At 46.1% G+C, this 22,355-nt stretch overlaps 1 protein-coding gene across 1 annotated transcript in view; it reads left to right on the plus strand.

The window, feature by feature from the left end:
* The window catches only part of PLPP3 (phospholipid phosphatase 3), a 44,289-nt gene that overhangs the window by 7,116 nt on the left and 14,818 nt on the right, over positions 1-22,355 (plus strand). Inside the window, exon 2 of the mRNA XM_056497577.1 lies at positions 18,092-18,249. Within this exon, the coding sequence (XP_056353552.1) occupies positions 18,092-18,249 (158 nt within the window). The remainder of the gene's footprint in view (positions 1-18,091; positions 18,250-22,355) is intronic.

Raw genomic sequence — 22,355 nt, forward strand, 5'->3', positions numbered from 1 at the left:
GAAATATTTTGGAGGTGTTTGAAATGCACTTTTTCTGCATTTGCTTTGTGAAACAAACAAACAAACAAAAAAAATTACAACCGACCTATCAAAAAGAGATATTAGTGACAATTATACTTGAGGTGTTAATTGCAGAACAGGGAAGTGCTGTACCTATGGCAGAGCGAGTCCTCAGGGGTATAAATGTGTTGGCTTTCCCGAGTTGGTGGAACTTGGCCAGCCTGAAGATGTGTCTCCAGGAAAAGCAGAACTACGTGCAACTCATGGCCAGGAGTGCTTTGAATCCTGTGTACCTGCTGCTGAGACAGGCAGGAGATGGGAATCACAATTGCAGCAGATGACACTTTTTTAATTGTCTGTTTGTAGTGAGCACAGAAAATAATATAAACATCGCTCCCAGATCAAACGGATTATTTTTATACCCTTTAAATCTCAATTTAATATGCATGCCTTTCCTAGGCTGACTCTGTTTGTCTGGATACAGGCTGGTGGTGCCTCTCCAGATGCGTGTGCTCCGTGTACCACCCAAAAATGGTTTGCATACCACAGCTGGGGAACCTCTGGCAAACCAGGGCCCCTCTTCAGCATCTGAGATAGGCAGGGTGCTTGTGTGGCTCCATCTCTGCCTGAAATGCCTTCAGAGAGGGGGAGGCAAAGCCCAGCTCTGCTCCACCAGAGCAGGCTCCATCCTCCCTGTTCCCTCCATACAATGCTCCCACTTCATCCATAGTAATCCAGAAGGGACCCTTGTGGTCTCCTGGCCTGGAACAAGGGCCTGCCTGTTGAAGGCAGCGTGGGGAAAGGCAGCAGCCTCCAACCCCTCCTATCTCAGCATCCACACAGCCAGCACTGGGAGCAGCAGCTTCCCTGGCATTCCCAGCAGGGAAAGGAAGCAGGGAAACCCCCTCCCAGGATGTGGCTTTCCCCCCTGCCAGCTGGGGTTTTGTATGAGTGCTGTCATATATGTGATATACATTTTATTTTATTTATTTATTTTTTAACATTTCTTCCTTTTTGTTCTGTCTTAAGGCCTTGTTCGGCTCTTCAATAGGTCAGGTTTCATATTTCAAACAAACAAACAAAAATTTAAAAGGCTCAGGAATGAGAATGATAGAACCTCAAGGAAAGGGGTGAATTAAAGTAATCCAGCACTTATCCTGTGATTATAAAAATCTGAAGTCAGTTTGCTGAATGCACTTCTGTGCTTCCCCCCTTGCCAGTGTGTCTGGAGGCCTGGCTGTGGCCAGCCTTCCATCTGCCTTTCCAGATACCCCAGCTGGGTGGGTTTTGGGAGGAGGGTGCCCTGTGTGTCACATTCCTTCATGGATCAGTGGGCCCCTTTCTCAGAAGGGCATTTGTATCCCTTTCAAAGCCACCCCTTCTCCATTTCACTTTTTTCACTCTCTCCCACGGCATCCACCTTGGAGGGGCACTACCTGCTCCACAATTTTAGAGCAGGTGGAAAGTTCCCTGCTGTGGATTGGGTGTCTGTGCCCAGGGATGTGCTGGAGCAGCTGTTGGGAAATTGGAGAATCCCTTCTTGCCTCTCAGCTGCACGCAAGGGCTCAGTTGCAACAGTGGGATCGTGATCAGCAGAAGCTGCTCCTCCAGTTCGACCTGAGGAGGCAGAATGCCACGAAAACCAGAGAATTTGAAGTGTCTTCCTTTGAAAGCAAGCCTTGAGCATAGGCTTGTTACCAACAGAATGCATGAATGAGTTTGAAAATTAGCTCTGTCCTGGCAGGTTTGGAAGTATCAGAAATGCCTATGGAACTCCATCCTTTGGAGTCAGTCACGTAAGTGGGCTTGTTTTTCACATGTGTTGGATGTTTTGGAGACAGAGGGTTGAAAACAGACTCTGCATCAAGTCAAGTTAGAAGCAGAACATGTAATTTAACTCCAGAGCTTGTGATGCTCTGAGGATGCCTGTGCTCTTTGTGCTGTATGTTCCTGTTCCAGCCCTGGAACAGAATTGCATCCATACATGACCTTGTGTTCTCTGAGCACATGGTGTCCCCCATCAGGGCCAGGCTGGGGCTGCCAGCCAGAGCCCAGGTGGAGCTGCAGTTGGTCTGACAGTGGTGGTGACGCTGAGTCAATGCAGAGTGCTCATAACCCTCTGCTGCTTTCCCTAGCCTTGTATCCCTTGCCCAGAAAGATGTGAATGTGTTGATTGTAGCACTGAGAAGTTTAGGAGGTGCCTCCAGGCTTTCTGATAGAACACACCAGTGGGCACAGCCTGTGATGCTTGGAAAACACAGCAAATTGAGGCACAATTGGCATTGCTGGGTTCACCCTGAACACCAAAGGTGGCTGTGGGACAGAGCTGTCCCTTACTGCTTTGGGAGCTTGCAGATGTCAGACTGCACTTCTTGGAGCCTCATCATCTTTGCTGGCTGCTGGAGCTGAGAACAGCATGGTTCTTCTTCCGTGGCTTTCAAGAGAAGTGAAAGTTGCTGGTGAGATACTTTGGGCAGCCATCCCTCCTGAAAGAAATGGTACTCCTTCAGAGAGCTTCTGTCTTCCAGCAGCACAAAAGAAGAAATCAGCTGCCTGTACAAAAAGAAGAAATTACTACCTGTAAAATCACAAGAAATGACTGCCATTTTTAACCAGCCAGCAGTGCCCTTGTGTCTGACCATGCAGGCACTGCACACAGATATTAGTTACATTTTGGTTAATTCAGCACATGGTCCTGTGTGAAGCTGAGACCTCATCACATCCTCCAAGTGCCCAGCTGCTGAATTTGAAAGCCAGTGTGCCAAATGGGGTCTGGGCTTCCTGTCTCCTTGACACTCAGCAGGTTATTTATGACTTTTTTTGGGAGGTGGTGTCATGGGCTTTGCTTTAAGCCTGGAGGCAGCAGCCAGCCCAGCCCTGGTTATTGTTCTCACCCAGCTGACAGCAAGGTCTTTGCTCTGGTCTTTGTAGCAGCACAGCAGCCGTGGCAACCAGTCCCACATCCCAGGCATTTTGAGGGCTTCCAAGGCTTTTCTGCAAGGCCCACCGCCCTTTCAGCTGCTGGTTTCCAAAGGGAAAGTCGCAAACAGCGTGGTAAAATGCTGATAAGCAGGTCTGGTCAGTAACCACTGGGTGCATTTGTGTTCTGAGTGATGCTCAGGGAATAATTTTGGATGGGCTGGCGAGCTGATGGCAGGCAGCAAAACTCCTTTGAAGTCGATAGCTGTGAATCAGTTTGGTGTTAGCAGGTTTCTGGAGCGGCGCTTTGATCGCTGATCAGATGGCCCTTGCTTTTTGGGGAGCTGCTTCTCCCTGAATTCAAGTGCTGGGCCGAGGATCCCTGTGCCAGGCTGTGCTGCCCTTGGTCCTGCCCAGGCACGTTGGTGCCTCTGGGAGTTTCTAATCTGGGGAGACAGGAGCAGAGGGAGTAGCATCACCCGCTGCGTGGGCAGCACTGGAGCCCGGCGAGGGCACACTTTGAAGGCAGTGTTTGCAGTACAGAGGCACCCAGGTGCCCACTGGGGCTGATTCCTTCCTGAACTCCCCACTGGAGCTGCAAACTTCAGTCCTTCTTCTGCCAGTCTCCCAAAGTACCTTGAGATCAGATCCTCAGCGACTGTGGAGGAGTCTGTGACTGCCAGGGCTTGGGTTGAAATCTGTCCCTAGGACATGTGTGCACCTGTCCTGGAGCTTCCCACCTGAATTCCTATTAAAACTTAGCCAGGTGCCTCTGTTCTGTTGCTTCCAGGTTCTGCAGAAAAAGGGAAACGACCTTGGATTCACCCACTGTGGCAGGAGCTGGCTTGTCCTTTCCCAGAATATGAGCTGGAGTTTTTCAGGTTAAGGATGTGGAGGAAAAGTTGCACTAAGGCATCTGCCAGTTGATAATACATAACAAAAATGGATGATTCTCAAAGGGAAGGGCTTGGAGGGGCTTTTATCTTGCCAGGCTGATAGAAACTTCCCTTTGCTGCCTGACCACAGGAGGCTGTGCTTTTAGTAGACTACTCAGGAGTTTTTTTTTGTGGTTTTCTTTTTTGTTTGTTTGTTTGTTTGTTTGTTTGTTTTTTTCTCATTAACTCTTACAAAAATTTGCAGCATCACTTACTATCCCCTCAAATTATCCCATTTTTTCCCCCACATAATCTGGGCCAGATATTTTTTCATCCAGCACTCCTGGTTTCTTGACCATCCCTGCAGCTTTAGCATGCAGCTGTCATTCTGCTGCAGCTCCCACAAAGGGGCTGAAAACCAAGGTAACAGCAACATTTTGAGTGAAGGGGATGAAATGTGGGATAGGTTCAGCGTATTTCTTTGTCATTGTTGGAGTCCTATTCAGTCTGGGACTGAATAGGAGGCTGATTAGCATGTGGAAGCATTTCTAAAGCATTGGGCTGTGAGGGTTGGGTGGTTTGGGTTTTTTTTCTTAAAGGAGAAGTTTTGTGGCGTTTGTTTTTCTGACTGAGCTGGTATGAATCTTTGTCAAATGCAAAGCCCATGAAAAAGCCGGATAGCATTTTGGAGAAAGCGTGTTTTGATAAATCACCACGGGCACAAAGAAGTTTTACAGTGTGTAAAACTCTGAGAGCCACTGCAGAATCCAGGCATGCAGCATGTTTGGAATTGCCAGACAAGTGGGATAGTGTTTGGGATACATCAGGATTGTGGATATAACAACAGGTACTTTGCTTTTGCTCTTGCTGAAGTTTTCTGCCACAAGTGGGTATTGGGTCCACAGCTTGAAAATCCACCTGCTTAAATCTCAGGGTTTTGCTTTCACAGGGAGAGATGTAACACTGAGGTAAATTAAAGCTGCCTGCAAGTGAAAAACATCTTCTTCCCCTGTGAAATTGCTTTAAGTCCTGGGACTGAGGCTGGTTTTGGAGAAGAAGGTTTTCCCTTTAGTGTCAGGCTGATATTATCATTAACACTCCCTTGCTGTGAGCTCTGCTGTGTTTTCTCAGAGGGGTGAAATTATTGCCTTGGTGCTGTTTGTGAGTCTCAGCTGGGCCAGTGCTGGAGCAGAGATCTGCCCTGGGAGTACCATACCTCTGCCTTTTGTGGGAACACAGGATTTTGGGGCGTTTGCAAGTCCCAAGGGACACAGGAGATCACTGTTGCCTGTCAGGATGTTGCCTGTATGGATGTAGCACAGTTGTGCCCTGGGCTTGCAGACAGAGTGGGCAGTGCAAGAAAATGCATTTTATTTCTGTATACAGTGAGTGATGGAGTAGAGGTCTGCCTTGAAAAGCCTCAGTGAGTGATGGCGTTGTGGCTGCATGGAAAGTTCATGGCAGTACTTGGAATCAGACCCCTTTGGTGATGCGTGTGTGCATGGTCCAGACTTTGTGCCTCGGTTTCTTTGTTGCCTTGTCTGCTTTCCTTTCCATTATGCCAGTTTAAGAAAGACAAAATGGTCAGCTCACTGGTGTGCCTTAATGTCACACAATGGAGTGGTTTGGGTGGGAAGGGACCTTAAAACTCACCTTGTTCCAGCCCCCTGCCATGGGCAGGGACACCTTCCACCGTCCCTGGCCTTGAACACCTCCAGGGATGGAGCAGCCACAGCTTCTCTGAGCACCCTGTGCCAGGGCCTCACCACCCTCTGAGTAATGCCAGCTACTGAAGGCTGATTAAAGCCATTGTTTAATTAAGGAGAACTCAGCTCCTCTGTTCACAATTCATGATTAAAGGACCTTTTGAAGTGATTCTGCAGTGCTTCCCTGCTGCTGCCTTTCTCCCCTGCATGGTGGAGAAGGTTCCCGTGCTGATTGCAGCTGGGCGCTGTCACAGCACTGCAGCCCTGCTGGCAGCCCTGCCAGATCCATCCCAGCCTTGCAGAGCCCTGCAGAGGGCTGGAAGGGAGTTCAGCCTCAGGATACGCTGATTTGGAAAGGGAATCCAAACAAAGAGGCTTTTCAGCAGAGGCTGAGGCTTGGCTTCTCTCAAGGGCAGTTTGGGCTTGGGGAAGCATCCGGGAGGCGGCGAGCGGAGCAGGAGTACATGAGCTGGATGCTGCCTGGTGTAAGGTTTCCCAGCACTGCCTGGTTTTGTGTTACAGGCTGGAGAGCTGGCTCTAAGCTCTCCTCTCCTTTCTTTTCCTTTTTTTTTTTTTCTCTGTTGGAAACAAAGGAGAGGTTTAAGAGTTTTTTGTTTGTTCTTTGTTTTTCAGAAAAGGTTCCCATCCCCTGCAGGTTTGGCGGTGCCTCTCGCTGCTGATGCTGGAGGGGGACCCGCCGGTGATGTGACCTGGAGAAACCCTTTGCAGGGTCCCAGGCAGGCCTCACAGGGATGTTTTATTTTGCTCAGAAAGCTCAGCCCTCTAAGGGGCTCACCCAGGGCACTGAGGCGTTCCTGAGGGGACAGCACCTCGTAAAGAAGTTCTGGCTCAGATAAGAAGTGAAGTGAGGTGGATGCTGGGGCACTTTGCAGCAGGAGGGATGTAAATTGGAGGGGGTGTCTGCCAGGACCCTGTTCCTGTGGCATTCCTGTCCCTACTGTGACACCTCTGGAGCCACCACGTTCCCGTGAGGTGCCAGGAAGAGCCCAGCAGGCAGGAGGTGCCACCAACCATCCCAACCAGCCAGTTGGGGTTTTTTATAGGCACCAGATGGTTTTAATAGAGGAAAGCTGAACTTCTTATGACCCTTCCCCACAGACGTTGTTTGTTGTTCTGTAATTGTGGCCAGGACAAAACCCTGCTCCAGAACCTGCAGTGAGTCCAGAGCCTGGTGCCTTCTTCTTCATCCCACCATAAACCCCCACTGTCCCCACTGCTCCTCTGCCTGCCCTGACTCCAGATGATCCAGGGGAAGCTGCTGGGCATGGCAAACTTGAGGCTTTCCACTGATCCCTGGCTAAAGAGATTAGCAGGAGTACAAGCTGGAAGAAACCGAAACATCTAAAAGCAAAGCACAAGGAAGCAATAAAATGTCAGGCCATGTTTTCCCTGCTGGTTGATTAAAAATTCTCCTGATAAGGAGGAAAGCTTTCATGGCTGGACAAGACCTGCATCGTGTCAAATGCAGTGAAAGGTTTATTAGAGAAGGATAAAGCAGTGCAAGCCTTGGGTTGTACTTGCAGCCCTCCTGGAGTTGTTATCCCCCAGGGCTGAGGAGCAGAGATTTTTGGAGAAGCAGAAGGAGAGGAGGCCTGGGTCTCCTTGCTCCCCATGGGAAAACCATCAGCAGTGGCAAAGCAGTGAGCTTGGGGACCTGTGCCCTGGGCCTATGGTTTCCCTCCAGTCTGAGAAATCTGGGGATCAAGCACAAGACAGGAATGACAAAACAGGAAAACAAAAGGCTCACTTCCATGCTGTTGTGTTTGACTTCCCAAGGTTTTAATTGCCAAGGGCTGCACTGGGAGCCAGCTGGCTGCAAAGGGATGCAGATCCCCAGTAAGGGAGGCAAAGGGATGCAGATTTCAAGTAAGAGAAGAAAGGCGCTTTTTTTGTTGTGGTTTTTTATTTAATCTTTTGTCAGAGAAACTAACAACTGTTATGTTTTCCTACAGGAGATGCAGTCTTATGTATACATTTCCCCTTCAAAAAAGAAATTATCACTTTTAGTTACCTGCTTCCTCAGCTCTCCCAGCTGCTCTTGAAGCTTCTGCTGTTATTGTTTTGCTACCTGTAGGAGTAAGAGGATGCAAGCAGCAGGAAAGCCAAGTGTAGAGTACAAATGATGCCTCAATTTTATAATTTTTCTCCTTGGAGCAGAAAACCTCTGCTTTTTACAAAGAGAAGACACAGTATGTGGTTTACCTTGCCATCCCTTAGCCCATCTTCCAAGAGATGTGCATTTCCCTGCAGATGTGGTACATAGTGTCAGCAGGATCAGGCCCACCAGTGTGTGACTCTGGGAACAGGAGCAATCCCAATTCTACTGCCAAAACCTTGTGTTTGTATGATAACTTGAAAAAAGGGGAAAAGAGCGGCTTAAAACAATAATAATAATAATATTAATAATATTAATAATATTAATAATAAAAAAGCACGGGCTATTTGGCACGCTGGGTATATAAATCTCAACATCAGCTACCTGTGAATCATCCAGCAGCACGTTAATTGGTGCCCCTCAGTAGATGAGGATTTGGCACTGGGTCTGCATGTAATTACAAGCCACACACAGAAGGACACAGGCAGCTAATGAACTCCTGCCAAACTCCAGCTCCGCTCCTGCGGCTTTTGAAGTCCGCTGGTCTTTCAGCGTTTTGTATGGTGAGCACTGAAAGGCATCAAATCACTCCTTTGACAGTGCTTAGAAAGGGCTGGTTTGTTGAATAACCCAGTCCCTCCAAAGCCCCAAATCTGAGAACTGGAGCATCTATAGGCTCCTTTCTGAGCAGAGCAGTAAATAGGCTGGAAATAGAGGACACCCCTGAGGAGCTCCTGCCTTGCTGACAGGAGCCAGAGGGCTCTGGTTGCCACGATGGGCTGCAAGAAAAGAAACTATTTCCACTTAAAAGATGCTTCAAAACAATCCCACCAATGGGATGCTTTTATTTTTTTTTTTTTTTTTTTTTTTTTTTTTTTGCCCCCCAAGCCTCAGTGTTTCAAACTGAGGCTGTGCACAGCATCTCTCATGGGTTTGCAGTTGCACTGGTGTTCTGAGTGAGGTGGCAAAAGGGTTTTTGGAGGGCTTCTGCCCTCTTGGGATGGCAGGTTTTCATGGATGCTTTGTTTGAGGGATGGGATTTGAGCCTGAGCCCTTCTCCTCCTCTTTTCAAAGGGAGTAGCTGTTGAGATAAAAACAATTTCCATGAAAACCTTCGATTTTCAGGCAAACATACCAGGCAGGTTTCATGGCAGTACCATGGTGAAGAGGAATAATGCAGCTTGGCACCAAGCCCTTACAAAAAAAAAAAAAAAAAGAAAAGAAGGGGGGAGAAGAGGAAACAGAAGAGGCTTTGTCAGAATTAACTGCAATAAAGAAAAAGGGACTTCTATTCCCTTGGGCTTCTTTAACCTTCTTTCCTCAATTTATTCACACGTTCCTTGACAGCAGGACACAGCATTGTGGCAGGAGGCTGGAAATGGAAATTGGGAGTTCTCCATTTTTGGTTTTAAAAGGCATGGTACATGTTGTGTCCCTGGAGTCAGTGTGAATAGAGCCTTGGCCCTTGCCTTGCCATTCAGATGTTGCCCAGTTCATCCTGTCCCTAAAAGAAATGGGGTTATGGGATGTCACCTGGCTGCAAAATGCACAGGTTTGGGCTGTGCATGGGGTGACAAGGTGCCTCTGCCCACCCTGCCTGGCCCTGTGCTTGCAGAACACAGTGGTGAAATTTTTAGCATTACTATTACACATTCTTAGAGGGATAAAAGTACCCATAAGTCTGAGATGGTGTGCAGCATGGAACCATGCTGTCCCAAAAAAATCTGTTTGGCTTTTAGGGGCACAAATAATTCACAAGGTCTCATCCAGGGGTGGATGGGCCAGGGTAGGTAAATCCTGTCACTTCAGGTGATGTCTTGCCTCCAAAATACCCCATTCCCAGCTGCTTTCCACCAAAGTAACTTTAACTTTTGTGTGCAGGGAGGTGTCAGCATGGCCAAGGCAGAAGCTGTCACACCTCCTCCTTCCCCTGCAAAGTCTCCTCTCCCTGTAATACAAAGCTATTTTAATCAGGAGCATGATTTTTATTTATTTTTTTAATATTACCAGCACAATCTCAGCTATATCATGTCCTGCTATACACCAGGATGCCACTCTGCACAGTCAAAACACAGAGGAGCAAGAAGAATGGTAACATTACACTTTTTTAACCCATTGATAAATAGGCAAAGCCTTACAGATCTCTGCTCTGGGACCACCAAGATCAACCCCCATCACTTTAAGGGCCTTTGGATCACTTCCACCCACGTCTCTCTGCCTTTCAGCACTCTGGGCCGTGCTTTATGTCCTGGAAACTCTACCAAATCGCCACTAGCGAGGGGGAAAAGCTTCATTTCCAGTTAATCAAGGCAGTTGTGTAATACCATTTTCTCCTGGGGAACTTCCAGAAAAAAGAAAGGAGGAGAGGAAGGAGGGGGAGAAAGGGGGGGCATTACATAAAGCAAGTATATTAAGAGGAAATAAATTATGAATTAAAAGTGATTAGTGAACTTTTAAGGAAGAGGTCAGAAGTGCTTTTTGGAATACAAACTTTTTAAGCTTCCAGTGCTTGTATTGGGTTACAGAGTTATAACCCAGCCTTATTTGTGCAGGTGGCTGCTGCTTCAAATCTGAAGAAGGATTTTGCATTTACAATAGGTACATTGACAGAACTGGGTCAAAAAGCTACTGGTGGCAAGCTCAGGGCTAGGGCCAGGGGCTCTGCTGCCTCCTGCACAGGGGCAGTTACTCCCAAAAACGTGCTTAATTACAGTGGCACTGCCTGCCCATGGTGCTCAGGAAAATGTTTGGGAAGTTCAGGGCTGAAATTTGATGAATTTTTATTTAAGAGACCTAGTGCTGACTAAGTTACCTGGCTTTATTTTTGCTTCATGTGCTTTGTGCTTTTACTGAGTTAAAAATAATAGAATTTTGTTGGCTGCATTACACCTGGCTACAGTTTTATATTTCTACCTGTTCTTGTTATGGTTTGGGGTGTCTGTGCAAAGAGGAGGAGCCAGGGCTTCTGTGTTGGGGTGTTTGGGGGCAAGAAGCTGAGATGAGGAATTTTTTCTTGCTGTTTTATGTATTAAAACAGCTCCTACAGCTCACAAAATTCTCCTTTTGAGTAGAGGGTGATGGATTGGTTGGAGGGGGTCCTGAGTGACCTGTGCATGAGTTGCAAATAGGTGATTTTTAAGGTTCCTTCAAACCTAATCTTCTCTATCATTCTATATGAGTAGAACTGGGTTGTGATTACCTGGGGAAATATTAGGGCTCCCCCAGCCAGTGGGATGACAGGGATGAAGGGGAGCAGCTGCTTTGCTCACCCACTTGTTTGGCAGAAATCTCTTGGATTCCCAAGAGAAACGGGGTGTTGAGTGTAGCTGGGCAGTGGCAGAGCCCTTCCTTGAAGGCAGAGCCCAGAGCAGTGAGAGGCTCCTTCCAAACCCTGCAGACCAGCATTTGTGATTGAAAACATAATAGTCACCACAGTGTGTTTTTCACATGAGCTGTTTGCCTTCACCGTTGCAGAGTTCACTGGCACATCTTTATTTTTTTAAAAATTTTTCCCCTCTCTCCAAGCTGGGTCATCCTAGGTCAGGCTTGTCATATCTGTGAGAGTTCCAAAGCACATGGATGTGCTGAGGTGCCTCAAAAGGTGCTGGCACTTTGGGGTTTTCATGGGTGTTGCATTTTATCCCTTGCTCTAGACAGCATGAAATGAAGGCTTTGTTTCCATCAAATTGGGCTGGAGATAGATCTAGATTCCTGTTGGTAATATCTTTTATATTCACCCTATCCAAATTTGCTGTCTGGTTTAAATCTGTTTTACCACACAAATGCAGAATTTTATATGGACCTACATACTGTGGCTTGGACAAGACCTTATGTGATTATGAATGCATTCTGAGGTACTGAAAATAAATGTGCACTTTAATAGGAAGGTTTTTTAATGCATCAGCTTACTCCAAATTGCTATGAGGAACAACTTAACACTCTTTGCAGAATTCCCTTCTCTTTCTTTCTTTGCATGTGGTCCTTATCTTGAAAATAGGTGGCAGCTACTTACTAAAAGCACTTTTTCTCCCAGAAAAAAAACTATGGCAGCATTCCTTTTCATCTGGAGCTCTTGGAGTGTGAGGCTGGCATGTGATGCTCCAGCCACATGAGGAAATATTTCTACTCTTGGTTTCAAATCCAGAGGAATTTGCAGTGCAAGAGGATATTTGGCATTTGGCTTAAAGTATCTGTGACCTAGAAGGGCTTTTTGTAATAATTTTCTCCCAGGATGGCTGGGTTAATAAATATGCTCCACGTTGCACAGGGGGGTATTAACCAAAAAACATGAGTATCATGGAATGATTTGGGATGGAAGGGACCCTAAAGCTTTTCTTTTTCATGGACACTTCCCACCAGACCAGGTTGTTCAAAGTCCCATCCAGCCTGGCCTTGAAGACTTCCAGGGATGAGTTTGGGCAGCAGGTAGAGACACCTGCTTCTGGCACCACCTTTTGTTCCTTTTAAAATACCTCTGCAGCCTGGGGTCATCAATGTTATGGGCTGTCCATAAAGAAAATAAATATTTTATTTACTTTCCTCTTGTTTGGTGTTGCACTAATAGGCATGAGAAGATGTTTTGCCCAGTTTTTAACCAGTTCCTACTAAAAACAAAGAAATGAACCCTGAAAAAAAAACTCATCTAAGTCAAAATGAACCTGTGTCTGCCACTAGGAAGTCTTCTGGAATCTGTAGCATCTGGTGGACCTAAAATGGTTTAAGAGGTTTGCTTTGAAATTCCTACAATTTAGCTGAAAAAATAATGAAATGGACAACAGAAATGTCACTCTCTTCATAGGAAGGATGGCAGACAAATTAACATAGATGGGGCAGATGTTCATGGGAGTTACATGAACAAACCTACAGCTAGTTGAAAATTAATTAATTTTTTTTTTTTTTTTTGTGGTGGAAATCAACCCATTGTGCCCAGGAACTTTTCCAAACAGGTCAAATCATAGAAATGCAATATACACTGGTCTTGTTTATAGGTTCTTCAGTACTCTAAAGCAGGTACCTGTTTTACTGTAAAGTCTAGGGTTTGTTTGTGTGGAGAATTTTCTCTCCTCATGTGTCAGCTGAGAGTAATGGAACTGTAATCGAGCTGAATGGGAATCTGTTTTGCAAACAAAGATATTAGATGTGTTTCCAAAATACAGGCAGATGCACAAATCAGTCTGCTGGACTGCTGGAATCAAGGTGAAGAACAATTAAGACTGTGGGTAATAAAATAGCAGAGCTAGTGAATATGGTCCTCAAATATCCAGATCCAGTCAAAAAACATTGGGATGGAGGCACATCACTGATGCTTTCAAGACCTTTAAAAATCTGAATTTAATAGCTTGATCCAGTCTGCAGCAGGATCCTTATTTTGGCTGATACTGGAGTGCAGATCTGGTCCCTTGAGATTATTTTTTTAGCTGACCATGCTCCTACCTTTCCTTCAGATATATCCAGTGCTGGGGCAGAGCTGGGTTCTGATATGGCAGAAATGTGGAAATACTTCTATTCTTTGGGTTATTAAATTTTATTTATGTATTTATGTGTATATTTTTACATGTGCAGTGTAAGTTGGCTTCAAGAGTTGCTCGCTCTTGCAGCAGTTGCCAAGGCTGCAATTCTTCCCTGAAAGTTTTGGGAAGCCAACTTTTAAAGCCCCAATAAAAGCCTACCGTGGGCTAATTTAGTTTATATGCATTTTTAAATATGTACAAATATTGTAAACCAAATAAGATTTATATGCACCCAAGATCAGCCACTAAGTACTTCAAATAGAAAGCCTGTCTCTTGTAGGTACCCAAATATTTACACTCTGAGTAAGGAATTAGATACCCCACTCAGCCCTGCCAAATTAATTAATGGTCTTTTTCACTTATTTAGGTAGATGTCTAATCTAGTGAAACCCAAAGAACACCCAGGGCTTGCACACTGGCAGGCAAAAGCATCGTGGAATACTTGTTAGAAATTGCCGTTGCTTTGTTGAGATAGCCAGCAACATCCCACTGACTGCAGGGTTAAAGGACAAAGATTTAATGGGAAAAAACCCCTGAACTCCATCAAAACAAGACGTTTAAAAAGGAGAAGGTGGTGGTGGTGTTTAATTTGGTGCAAAGGTGAAGGCTGAGCTGGGGAGATGAGAGTGGCCTGGGTGGGTCACTGCACAAATGCTCCTGCTTTCCACTCCTTCCAGTTTTTGATGAGTGGCCAATGAAAGCTTCTCCCTTTTTCAAATTTTTTTTTCCCCCATTAAATCTGCACAAGTGTTAACTTTTCAAAGACTCTGAGATTCAAAGTGCTGTACCCAACACAGAGCCCATTTTTCTCCTGCCCTTGATTTTTATGCACATTTCAAGCTGGTCAGAGAGTACACGGGGGTTTTGTTTAGGTTTGGTGCTGGTTTTAGCTTTCAAGCAGCCAGCCTTCCCAGGATTATTGCCTATTAACTGCCTCTTAATAAAGGTGCTGACCAAAGAAAGGAATACTTTTTCCTTGGTGCTAGATTTCCAAACTCGATTGGCGTTATTAAATGGAAAGACAAATAAATTTAAACCCCTCTCTGAAATACCTTAGCACAGGACACCAGCAGTTAGAGGTCACCAAGTCACTTGGACTTCCTCCCAACAAAAGCAACATCATTTTTCAATGTCCAGCCCCACAGCATCCTGCAGTGCCTCACACAATTCCTCAGTGTCCACACCTGCTTGGAACGGGGCTGAGCCCGTTTGGATGGGGCAGGATCAGTCCCCAGGAGAATTCCTTTATGCTCATGGTTTGGAGCCGTGTTTGATCTCCTGCAGCATAGCTGGATAAAAGCTTGTGGTTGGGATTTCCTTGTTCTGTTATTAAAGCAAAAAAAAAAAAAAATCCCCGTTGTACAAGGGAAAGAAAGTTTCCATCACCTTGTGAAGGATGTTGCAGGTCAGAAGGTAATTTCAGCACCATTTGCCTTTATTGCATTGGAAGAAGCAAATCCCTTTGTTTCATGCTTTGGTTTCCTGTGAGATGGGGTTGCACAGGTCCCTTTGGGTGTGCCAGTGTTGTGTCCATGCTTTAGGACATGGTCCACAGGCTTCTGTGTCAGTTCCCAGCATGGGCATGCTGGTGTTGAGGAGGATGTGAGGCCCTTCTGCAGCATTCCTAAAGGTTTTGCAATCACTTTGCACATGTAGGTGAGCTGTGCCCACAGACAGAATGACCAGACAGTACCATTTTTGGAGAAAAGTGAACGTCCCCAGTGTAATTTTTTTTGCCTTCCCTTGTACATCTGTCATTCAGTTCAGTGCAAGTCACTGTTTCCTGAAATGAACCTCTTGTATCCTCAATAGTTTAGTGCCCTGTGCAGGGATGGGAAGTGGTGGAGGTCAAAGACTTAACACCTCTATGGGGCTGAGCTGTTGAATCTGTAGATCTGCAGCCAGGAATGCACACTGTTAGATTCCCTGTTAAAGTGCTGGCTCAGAGGGGCAGACTGGGGCAGGAGAGGTGATGAGGCCAGATGTTCCATCCTCACAGCACAGCCCTACTCTGCTTGCCTTCCATTTCCAAGGTGTGTGGGCTCTAAGCCCCACTTCTGGATCCTTTTGCCTCAGGCAGATCTCCTAGTGTGAATAATGTCTCTGTGGTGTTTTGTTTGAGGGATCCCAAAGGCATCTCTCTCTGCATTTAATTTTCTGTCTTCTTCCAGACTTCCCTCTGTAGTGTTTTTTCTGCAAAGCCCATGCTCTGGCAGCCTTTTGGCACCACTACAGGTTTCTCTGTGCTGGAACCCCCTTGCCAAAAAAAAAAGTGTGGATGGTGACCTGGTCCCTCAGACAAGCCATCCTCCAAGAAATAAGCTCGTGGAAGAAGAGTCATCTTAAGCACAATTTATTGTTTGCCATGGGCTGGGGTCCTCCATTCCTTGGGTGAAAGAGCAGCCTCTCACCCAACCCTCAAAATCAAAAGCATGTTATGTCTTTTGAGTAATACTCATTCAGTTGTAGGGAGTGTGTTTATGTTTCTCATATTAAAAAAAGGGGAAGGGAAAAAAAAAAGGGAATCTGAGGTTAGTGTTTTGCTGGAAAAATATCAAGACTTGATTGGCAATATCCCACTAAACCACAAGTTTGTAGGAGAGAAAACAAACCGATTGGATTTTCCAAACTATGCTTATGTACTTTATGAAAATGTGTCCCATATAGGCCACTTATGCTCTTATTATAGCTGTGGCAAGTGTACATATAATTGAAACACGGAAATACTACCCCATGCTGCTCAATGAATGAAGGAGAAACAAATCTTTATTATTCCTGAGTTCACAGAATATATAGGAGTGCTATTGTCTCTTTTTTAAAAAAAATTATTTATTTTTTCAAGAGTTTTTTTTTTTTTAGGGCCGGTTTTAGCTTTCAGATGTATTTTATTGTCTGTGGGAACATGTGTTTTACAGACCTGTCATGTGAAAGCCATTAGCAAGAGGAACTGGAGGAATAACAATGAGCCACGTAACCGTGGTGTGTCTACTGAGTTCAACCCCGTGCCACCACTCCAGGCACTCAGAAAACCCAGGAAAACCCAGAGTTTCTCCCCTGCCCTTCCTCCTGGGGCAGCCTAAGGATTCTTTAAATGGGATTGCTGGCATCAGAGGCAGGCTGCTGGGGCCGAGCTGGCTGGGCATCAGAACAGTTACATGGTGGGATCAGCTGGATTCACACGAGATGTCCGAATTCATTTACCAAATCTGAGCTGGGCAGGCAGTGCTGGAACTGTTGCTGGCTGGTTTACACATGTGGTGGAAACTGCCCCGCCTTGCCAAGCAGCTCGGGGCCAGAATTGCCAATTAACCCATTTCCAGGGTTCTTGAGAGGATCTGAAAGCAGTGGCCTAGACCACTGTTGTGTACCTAAAAACTTGACTTCAGTGTTGTCCCTGCTCACAGGTGATGGAGTTTTTTCTTAAGACTAACAAAACCTTGTAGTAATCCTGGCTTAGGCAAACCCATTAACATGCAGGAGAACGAGCCAAAGCGATTGCACAAAGTGAGATCCAGAGTGGTTCATGTGGAGAGCACAGGGAACATTGTTTTGGTGACACTTCTGAACAGCATGGATGGTGCCCTTGCTGATCACATCTAGCAGGTGGTGTTCACTACAAATGTACTGTGGATAACTCTGGGTCAGACCCAACAGTGCTTCATTTTTTATTTATTATTTTTGTTCGTTTTAGAAGGGAAAGCCCTCTGATGTCTTTGACTGCTGGCTGTGTAAACAAAGCCACAGATACTTTAGCAAGTTAGTGGTCGACAGGTATTCCCTAATGCTTTCTGTAGGATCTGGGTGTGAGTGAGACCTGTTGTCTTGGCCCAAGGACAGCTGGAACCACCGTGCATTTGTTTATCCCCTTACCTGGGTTTCACTCTGCGAGTGGGAGGAGGGTTTCCTGTACCTTGTGGCTTGTGATTTACTCTGAGCATGGGTTTCAGGGAATTTGGGGCTTGGTTTTGTGGGGATGTAGTGCTCCTCTTGATGATGGGCTTAACAGCAAAGATGGATGGGGAAACTGAGGCAAAGGAAAGGAGCTGCCCTGCCCAAGGTGACATTGTGCTGGGAAACACCATTCCAGGTTTGAGACAGTGCTGTATGTCTGAAAAACTTAAAAAAACACAGAGTTACAGACATGCCACCATTTCTGGGTGTCCTCTCCATTCTGTGTGTCCTGACCCATGTTGTTGAGCAGATCTGCTCCCTGCCTGGTGCAGAGATCCAGCCAAGCTGTACAGACACGGGAATCCTGCACAGAGATAGTGTTTAAAGCCCAGATTTCACATGGTTTTATTGTGACTGAAGGTGAACAGGCTCTGCTGGGAGTTCATCATGGGTGCTCTGGTCCTTGCATGGATGGGTGTCCCACAGCTGCTCTCAGCATCAGTAGGTGCAAACACTGGCAGGAAACTGTCAACACACCCTGTAAATACAAAGAGGAGTGAGCCAAGGAAGGCTCCAGAGGCAGGGAAGTGATGGGGATGGGGAGTAGCTGGGATGGCCAGGTAGGAGAGAAGATCTCCCATCTGTGATCCTGGATCCTGCCCTGTTTGTTTGCACAGCTCTGGGCTGCTCTGCCCAGAGCACTCAGAAGAGCACCGGGCCCTCCCCAGAGGAAAGTGCCAGATTGGTTTTCATGGCCTTTTGCAGAGGGATTGCTCCAGGGGTCTGTTCCTGTAAGTTAATATTTGCAGTGCTCAGGGCTTAACTGGAACCAGGCTGAGCAGACATCTGATAACCATAACAGAGGAGATGCTTTTTCCCTGCAAGACCAGCTTGGAAAAACAAATCCCAGTGCTGTTCCCTTTGGAAAGATAGCAGTATGGAAAGAAAAGCACCAGGAGCTGTGATGTGTGCTTTGCAAGGGGTTTTCTAGTTGGATCCTGGGGGTTTTTTTGTGAGCTGCTTGTTTTTTTTGTATTGCTGATGGGTTTGGTTGTTGTCTCCCCTTCTTTGTAGCCGGGTTGCCCTTCCTCATCATCGAGACAAGCACAATCCAGCCCTACCAGAGGGGCTTCTACTGCGACGACGACAGCATCAGGTACCCGCAGAAGAACGTGGAGACCATCAACGATGCGGTGCTGTGTGCTGCAGGCATCCTCATCGCCATCCTCGCGGTGAGTCCCACCCCCTGAACCTCCTTCTCTGGCCCACCTGGGGGCTTTTTGCACCTTTTTGTCCTGCTAATGCTGCCACTCTATCTAGCAGGCTGGGATTGTTTGGCTTTTGGAAGCGTGGAGTTGCAAACATTTACAAATGAAAGGTTGTAATGAGAGGAATGAGATTACTCTTGAAGCCAGTAAACAGGCCCAAAGCTGTTTGGGCAAGTCTGTGAGCTTCACAAGAACTTTTTCACCCTCCAGTAAGAGTTCAGAGCAGAGGTAAAAACACTTGAGTGTCAGTAAAGACTTGGCATGGTTTGTCCCTATTCAAATAACTCATGGTATTTGCCTATTTTATAAGGTTTAAAAAACAAAGAAAGGATACATCTTTCAGCTAACCAGTGCCTGGAAAATTTAACAGGTTAGTATTAGGTTTTTAAGAGATTGCATATTACAGCCGTTTTTAAAAGACAGTTAAAACCTTCCATGGGGAGCATATTCCCTGAGTCCTCACTGTAAAATGTAGTTAATGTCCCACCTTCCCAATGCCTCTTCATTTTCCTTCTGCCAGCTTTTTTGGAGCTGTGCTAGGCAACGATTGCATGGCAAGAGTTTTATTTGTCAGCCAAAAAGCTGAACTCAGCCCATGAGTTGAGCCTTCTGATGCCCATGTGTGCTGGTTTGGGGCAGAAGACAAGCTGTCTCCTGGTTGTTGCTTAAACACTTCCAGCTAAGATGAAATTCCCCTGTGAAAAGTACCTACATTTTCCTTCTCACCTGCTGCCAGAACAGCTCAGGTGCTTTCCCAGAGGTGCCACCTTCCTCTTGCTCCTTCAGCTGGGAGGGATGGAGATGGAGAGGTGAGGAGCACTTGTTCCCCTTTCAGCTTTCCTCACAGATGGAATGTCATGGGCAATAGATATTTTAGGGTGGCACAGTGCCTGCTTTGGTGATACCCCATCCTCAGCCTTGCTGCTTTGTGATGTGAATACTTCCATCATTTCCTCATCTCTCCATCATTCCCTGACCACATACACACACTCAGCAAAGCCAGTCCCCAAAATTGCCCTGTCCCTCTGCCCTCTGCTGCCACAAGACAGGCCCAAAAGGTGCCAGGCTCCCAGTTTTATAAACACAGAATTTCACCCTGCAGGTGAATGACCCCTGAGTGTGGAAAAGCCATAAAAATGAAATGAAAAAGCCTCTCATTTTCACATTACTGCCGGAGCTATCGGCACGCCAGCTCCATGCAGAGTGTGCTTCTGATCCCTAATGAGGCAGTGGCAAATACAGGAGTTGGAACAGAGACTGGAAACATAATCAGCTGCCTGTGTGATCCATCAACTCTCTACCACGAAATAGCAGGTCAATTAAAAGAGAAAGAAAATCCCCAAAGAATTGGATGTTTCTGCCCTGCTTTCAGTGTGCCCACAACAAATGTAACTTAATAAGGTAAATTCAAAAGCTCAGTTATTTGCTGTTGAGTGACACAAATGGCTAACGAGGAACTGAAGCAACAGATTTCTTTGCTATGGCAGCCTGCATGGAAAATTCAAGTCAGCCTGACCTCCTTTTTTAGATGTAACCCAGATACCAGAATTACTGTAGCATAATAGGAATTCCTTCCAAATCCACAAAGCACTGACTGCGCTCCTTTCGCTCACATCCTTTGCCTGTGGAAGGCAGGGCAGTGGCAGTGAGCACTTCCAGGGAGCTGGCTGTTGGGGTGGAGCAGCCAAAATTTCACACCCTCGCTTTACATGGTGTCACAGGCAGTCTAGCCTGGGGTAAAAAGGTCCAGGTCATGTTTTAAGTGGCCTGAGGACACCCAGAGAGTTTGTTAAGTAAACGGCAGAGGCCAGACCTTTGCTTCCAGCAGGATGGGAGAGGGTATGCATTTGGTTTTAATAGCTGTGTATTTACTGACTTGAGGCAAATTTCCATGCAGATGACACTGGAGAGGCTGGTGCCCCTGGGCTGTGCACTCTCACCTCTCTCCTGGCTGCTCTTCGTGCTAGGAGTGGTTGATGTGATGTTGGTGGTCCCTTGGATGGCCAGGGAAGGTGACACTCCTCTTTCTGAGCCTTGTAGGGGTGCCATGTCCCCATGCCTGATAGGTCTTGAAGGGCTGTGAAAAAATTGCTAATAAAACTAATTTGCTAGGTGGTCTGAGTTACACACCTGGATTAGCTGGCTGTTTTACAGTTGAAGGTGATACGCTGCAATGTGATTAGCACAGAGAATGTTACACCAAAAGCAAGTGGTTAGAAAAGCTCTTAAAGTAATTACAGGCTAATTGGATTGCTGGTGGTACCTTATAATAACAATAAAACGGACTTGACAACTGAAAGTCTGCAAAAAGCATTCACAGACAGAGAAGTTTGATGTTGGCTTCTGTCTGGCGACCATCTTTTTAAAATATGTGTGCCAGGGAATTGTGCCCATCACCTGGGAAAGGCACATGTCCTGTGTGAATGACTTGCCAGGAGTGCAAGGATGAGAAGAGCTTGGTGTCTTTAAAACTCATTTTCTTTCCAGGATGTCCTTCCAGTCTGTGCACATCTGTGCTGCATTAGTTTTTCACCGTCCTGCTTTATCTTGGACAGCACTGCCAAAAAACCAAGTTTACCCAATTTTTAGCTTCTCATTAAGTTGATCCATGGCTTTCACTAACTGGGGAGGGTTCCTGGGTACCCAGCAGCATTTTAGTGAGGGAAAGAAGGCTCCAATTTACAATCTGCTACATGTGTGCAATTACCCAGACCACCAACGGTGAGAGAAAAATATTAATCCCCAGACTATTGTTGGTCCCTGGTTAAAATGGTCACATGCCTTTCCCCAGGCCAAGAGCCTCAGGTTTGCATGGATCTGTTTGTGAGTTTGCAGTAATGGCACATCTCCCAGTCAGATATCATCCATAATTTGTCTGGTCTTCTCTCTGTGAAAGCCATGAGTTTTGAGCCTCAGAGCTCCCCTTTTTGTGAATTTAGGCTTTTGGGAGTGGACCTGCCCTCGTGTCCATCCAGGACAACCTCCCTCTGCAGACCTCACACCAGTAGATTTCCTGGCTGGCAGCTTGTGCTGTAAAGTGGTTCAAAATGGAGATAAACCATGGTCTTTGGAGACTGTGAAGATTCAAATGATGCAGCTCCCTAAACAAGCCTTGGTCACTACCAGATTTCCAAGTGGAAATCTCATCTGTGACATGCAAACCCCAAATGCTGCTGCAGCCACTCGAAGAATTTCTGTGCATGGTAGCAGAGCCTGCTCTAGCTTGGCATTTATTTTCTGTTATTACAGTTGTATCTCTCTTTGATAAAGCCTGCTTAGCTGCAATTTCAGCTGCCTTAGGTCAACCTTTGTTTTTTCAAGCCCTGGTACGAGTGAGTTCAAACAATGATACAGCTTCAACTCTTCTTAGTCTAATTGCCATGCTTTTCCAGTTTATTAGTTTCCAAAGGTTGTGCCAAGCTTTTAAAAAAGGTAGGCAGGGGAGCCTCGTCTCCTGCTTATGGCTGGCAGGCTGCCATGCTGGGAGGAATATTGCTGGCTGCTCCAGAAAGGGATTAACATGAAGGCATTTTTCCTGACAGTTAATTTTACATATCACAGTCGCCGTGACTACAGAGAGGCAGGGAACAAGGGGGCATCCAAAAAAGTACCCAAAAACCCCTGCCTCAATTTATTACTCAGGTATAAAAACATTTAGAGTAATGAATGAAATCCTAAAGCTGTAAATCTGGAGCTTAAAATGTAGGTGTGTAGCGTGACGGAGAACAATTTAAATCTTTGGCTCTTTGGGAGAGGTGAGACATTTGGACTTCATTTCACAGCCTGATTTTCATTAACCTGCTTTTAAGAGTCATGAGTGTGAGAAGTTGGATCCTCTGCTCCCTGACAGTGATTTATGGCGATTTTGTCAAACCTCAGCACCCCTGACACAAGAAAAACATAATCCCCTTGAAATGCCCCAGAATAGCAGGACTTTTTTTGGAGACCTTGAGAGGTCTGAGTTGGGTCTGCTGGCAGCAAGTTTTGGGCCAGAATCTGAAAAATTTGGGGCTTTCTGTTTCTTCCCTTGTTGTGTTAATGATTTTAAAAGAGGAAGATAAGCAGGCTGT

Source organism: Oenanthe melanoleuca, chromosome 8 (assembly GCF_029582105.1).
Source record: "Oenanthe melanoleuca isolate GR-GAL-2019-014 chromosome 8, OMel1.0, whole genome shotgun sequence".
Taxonomy (NCBI): Eukaryota; Metazoa; Chordata; class Aves; order Passeriformes; family Muscicapidae; genus Oenanthe; species Oenanthe melanoleuca.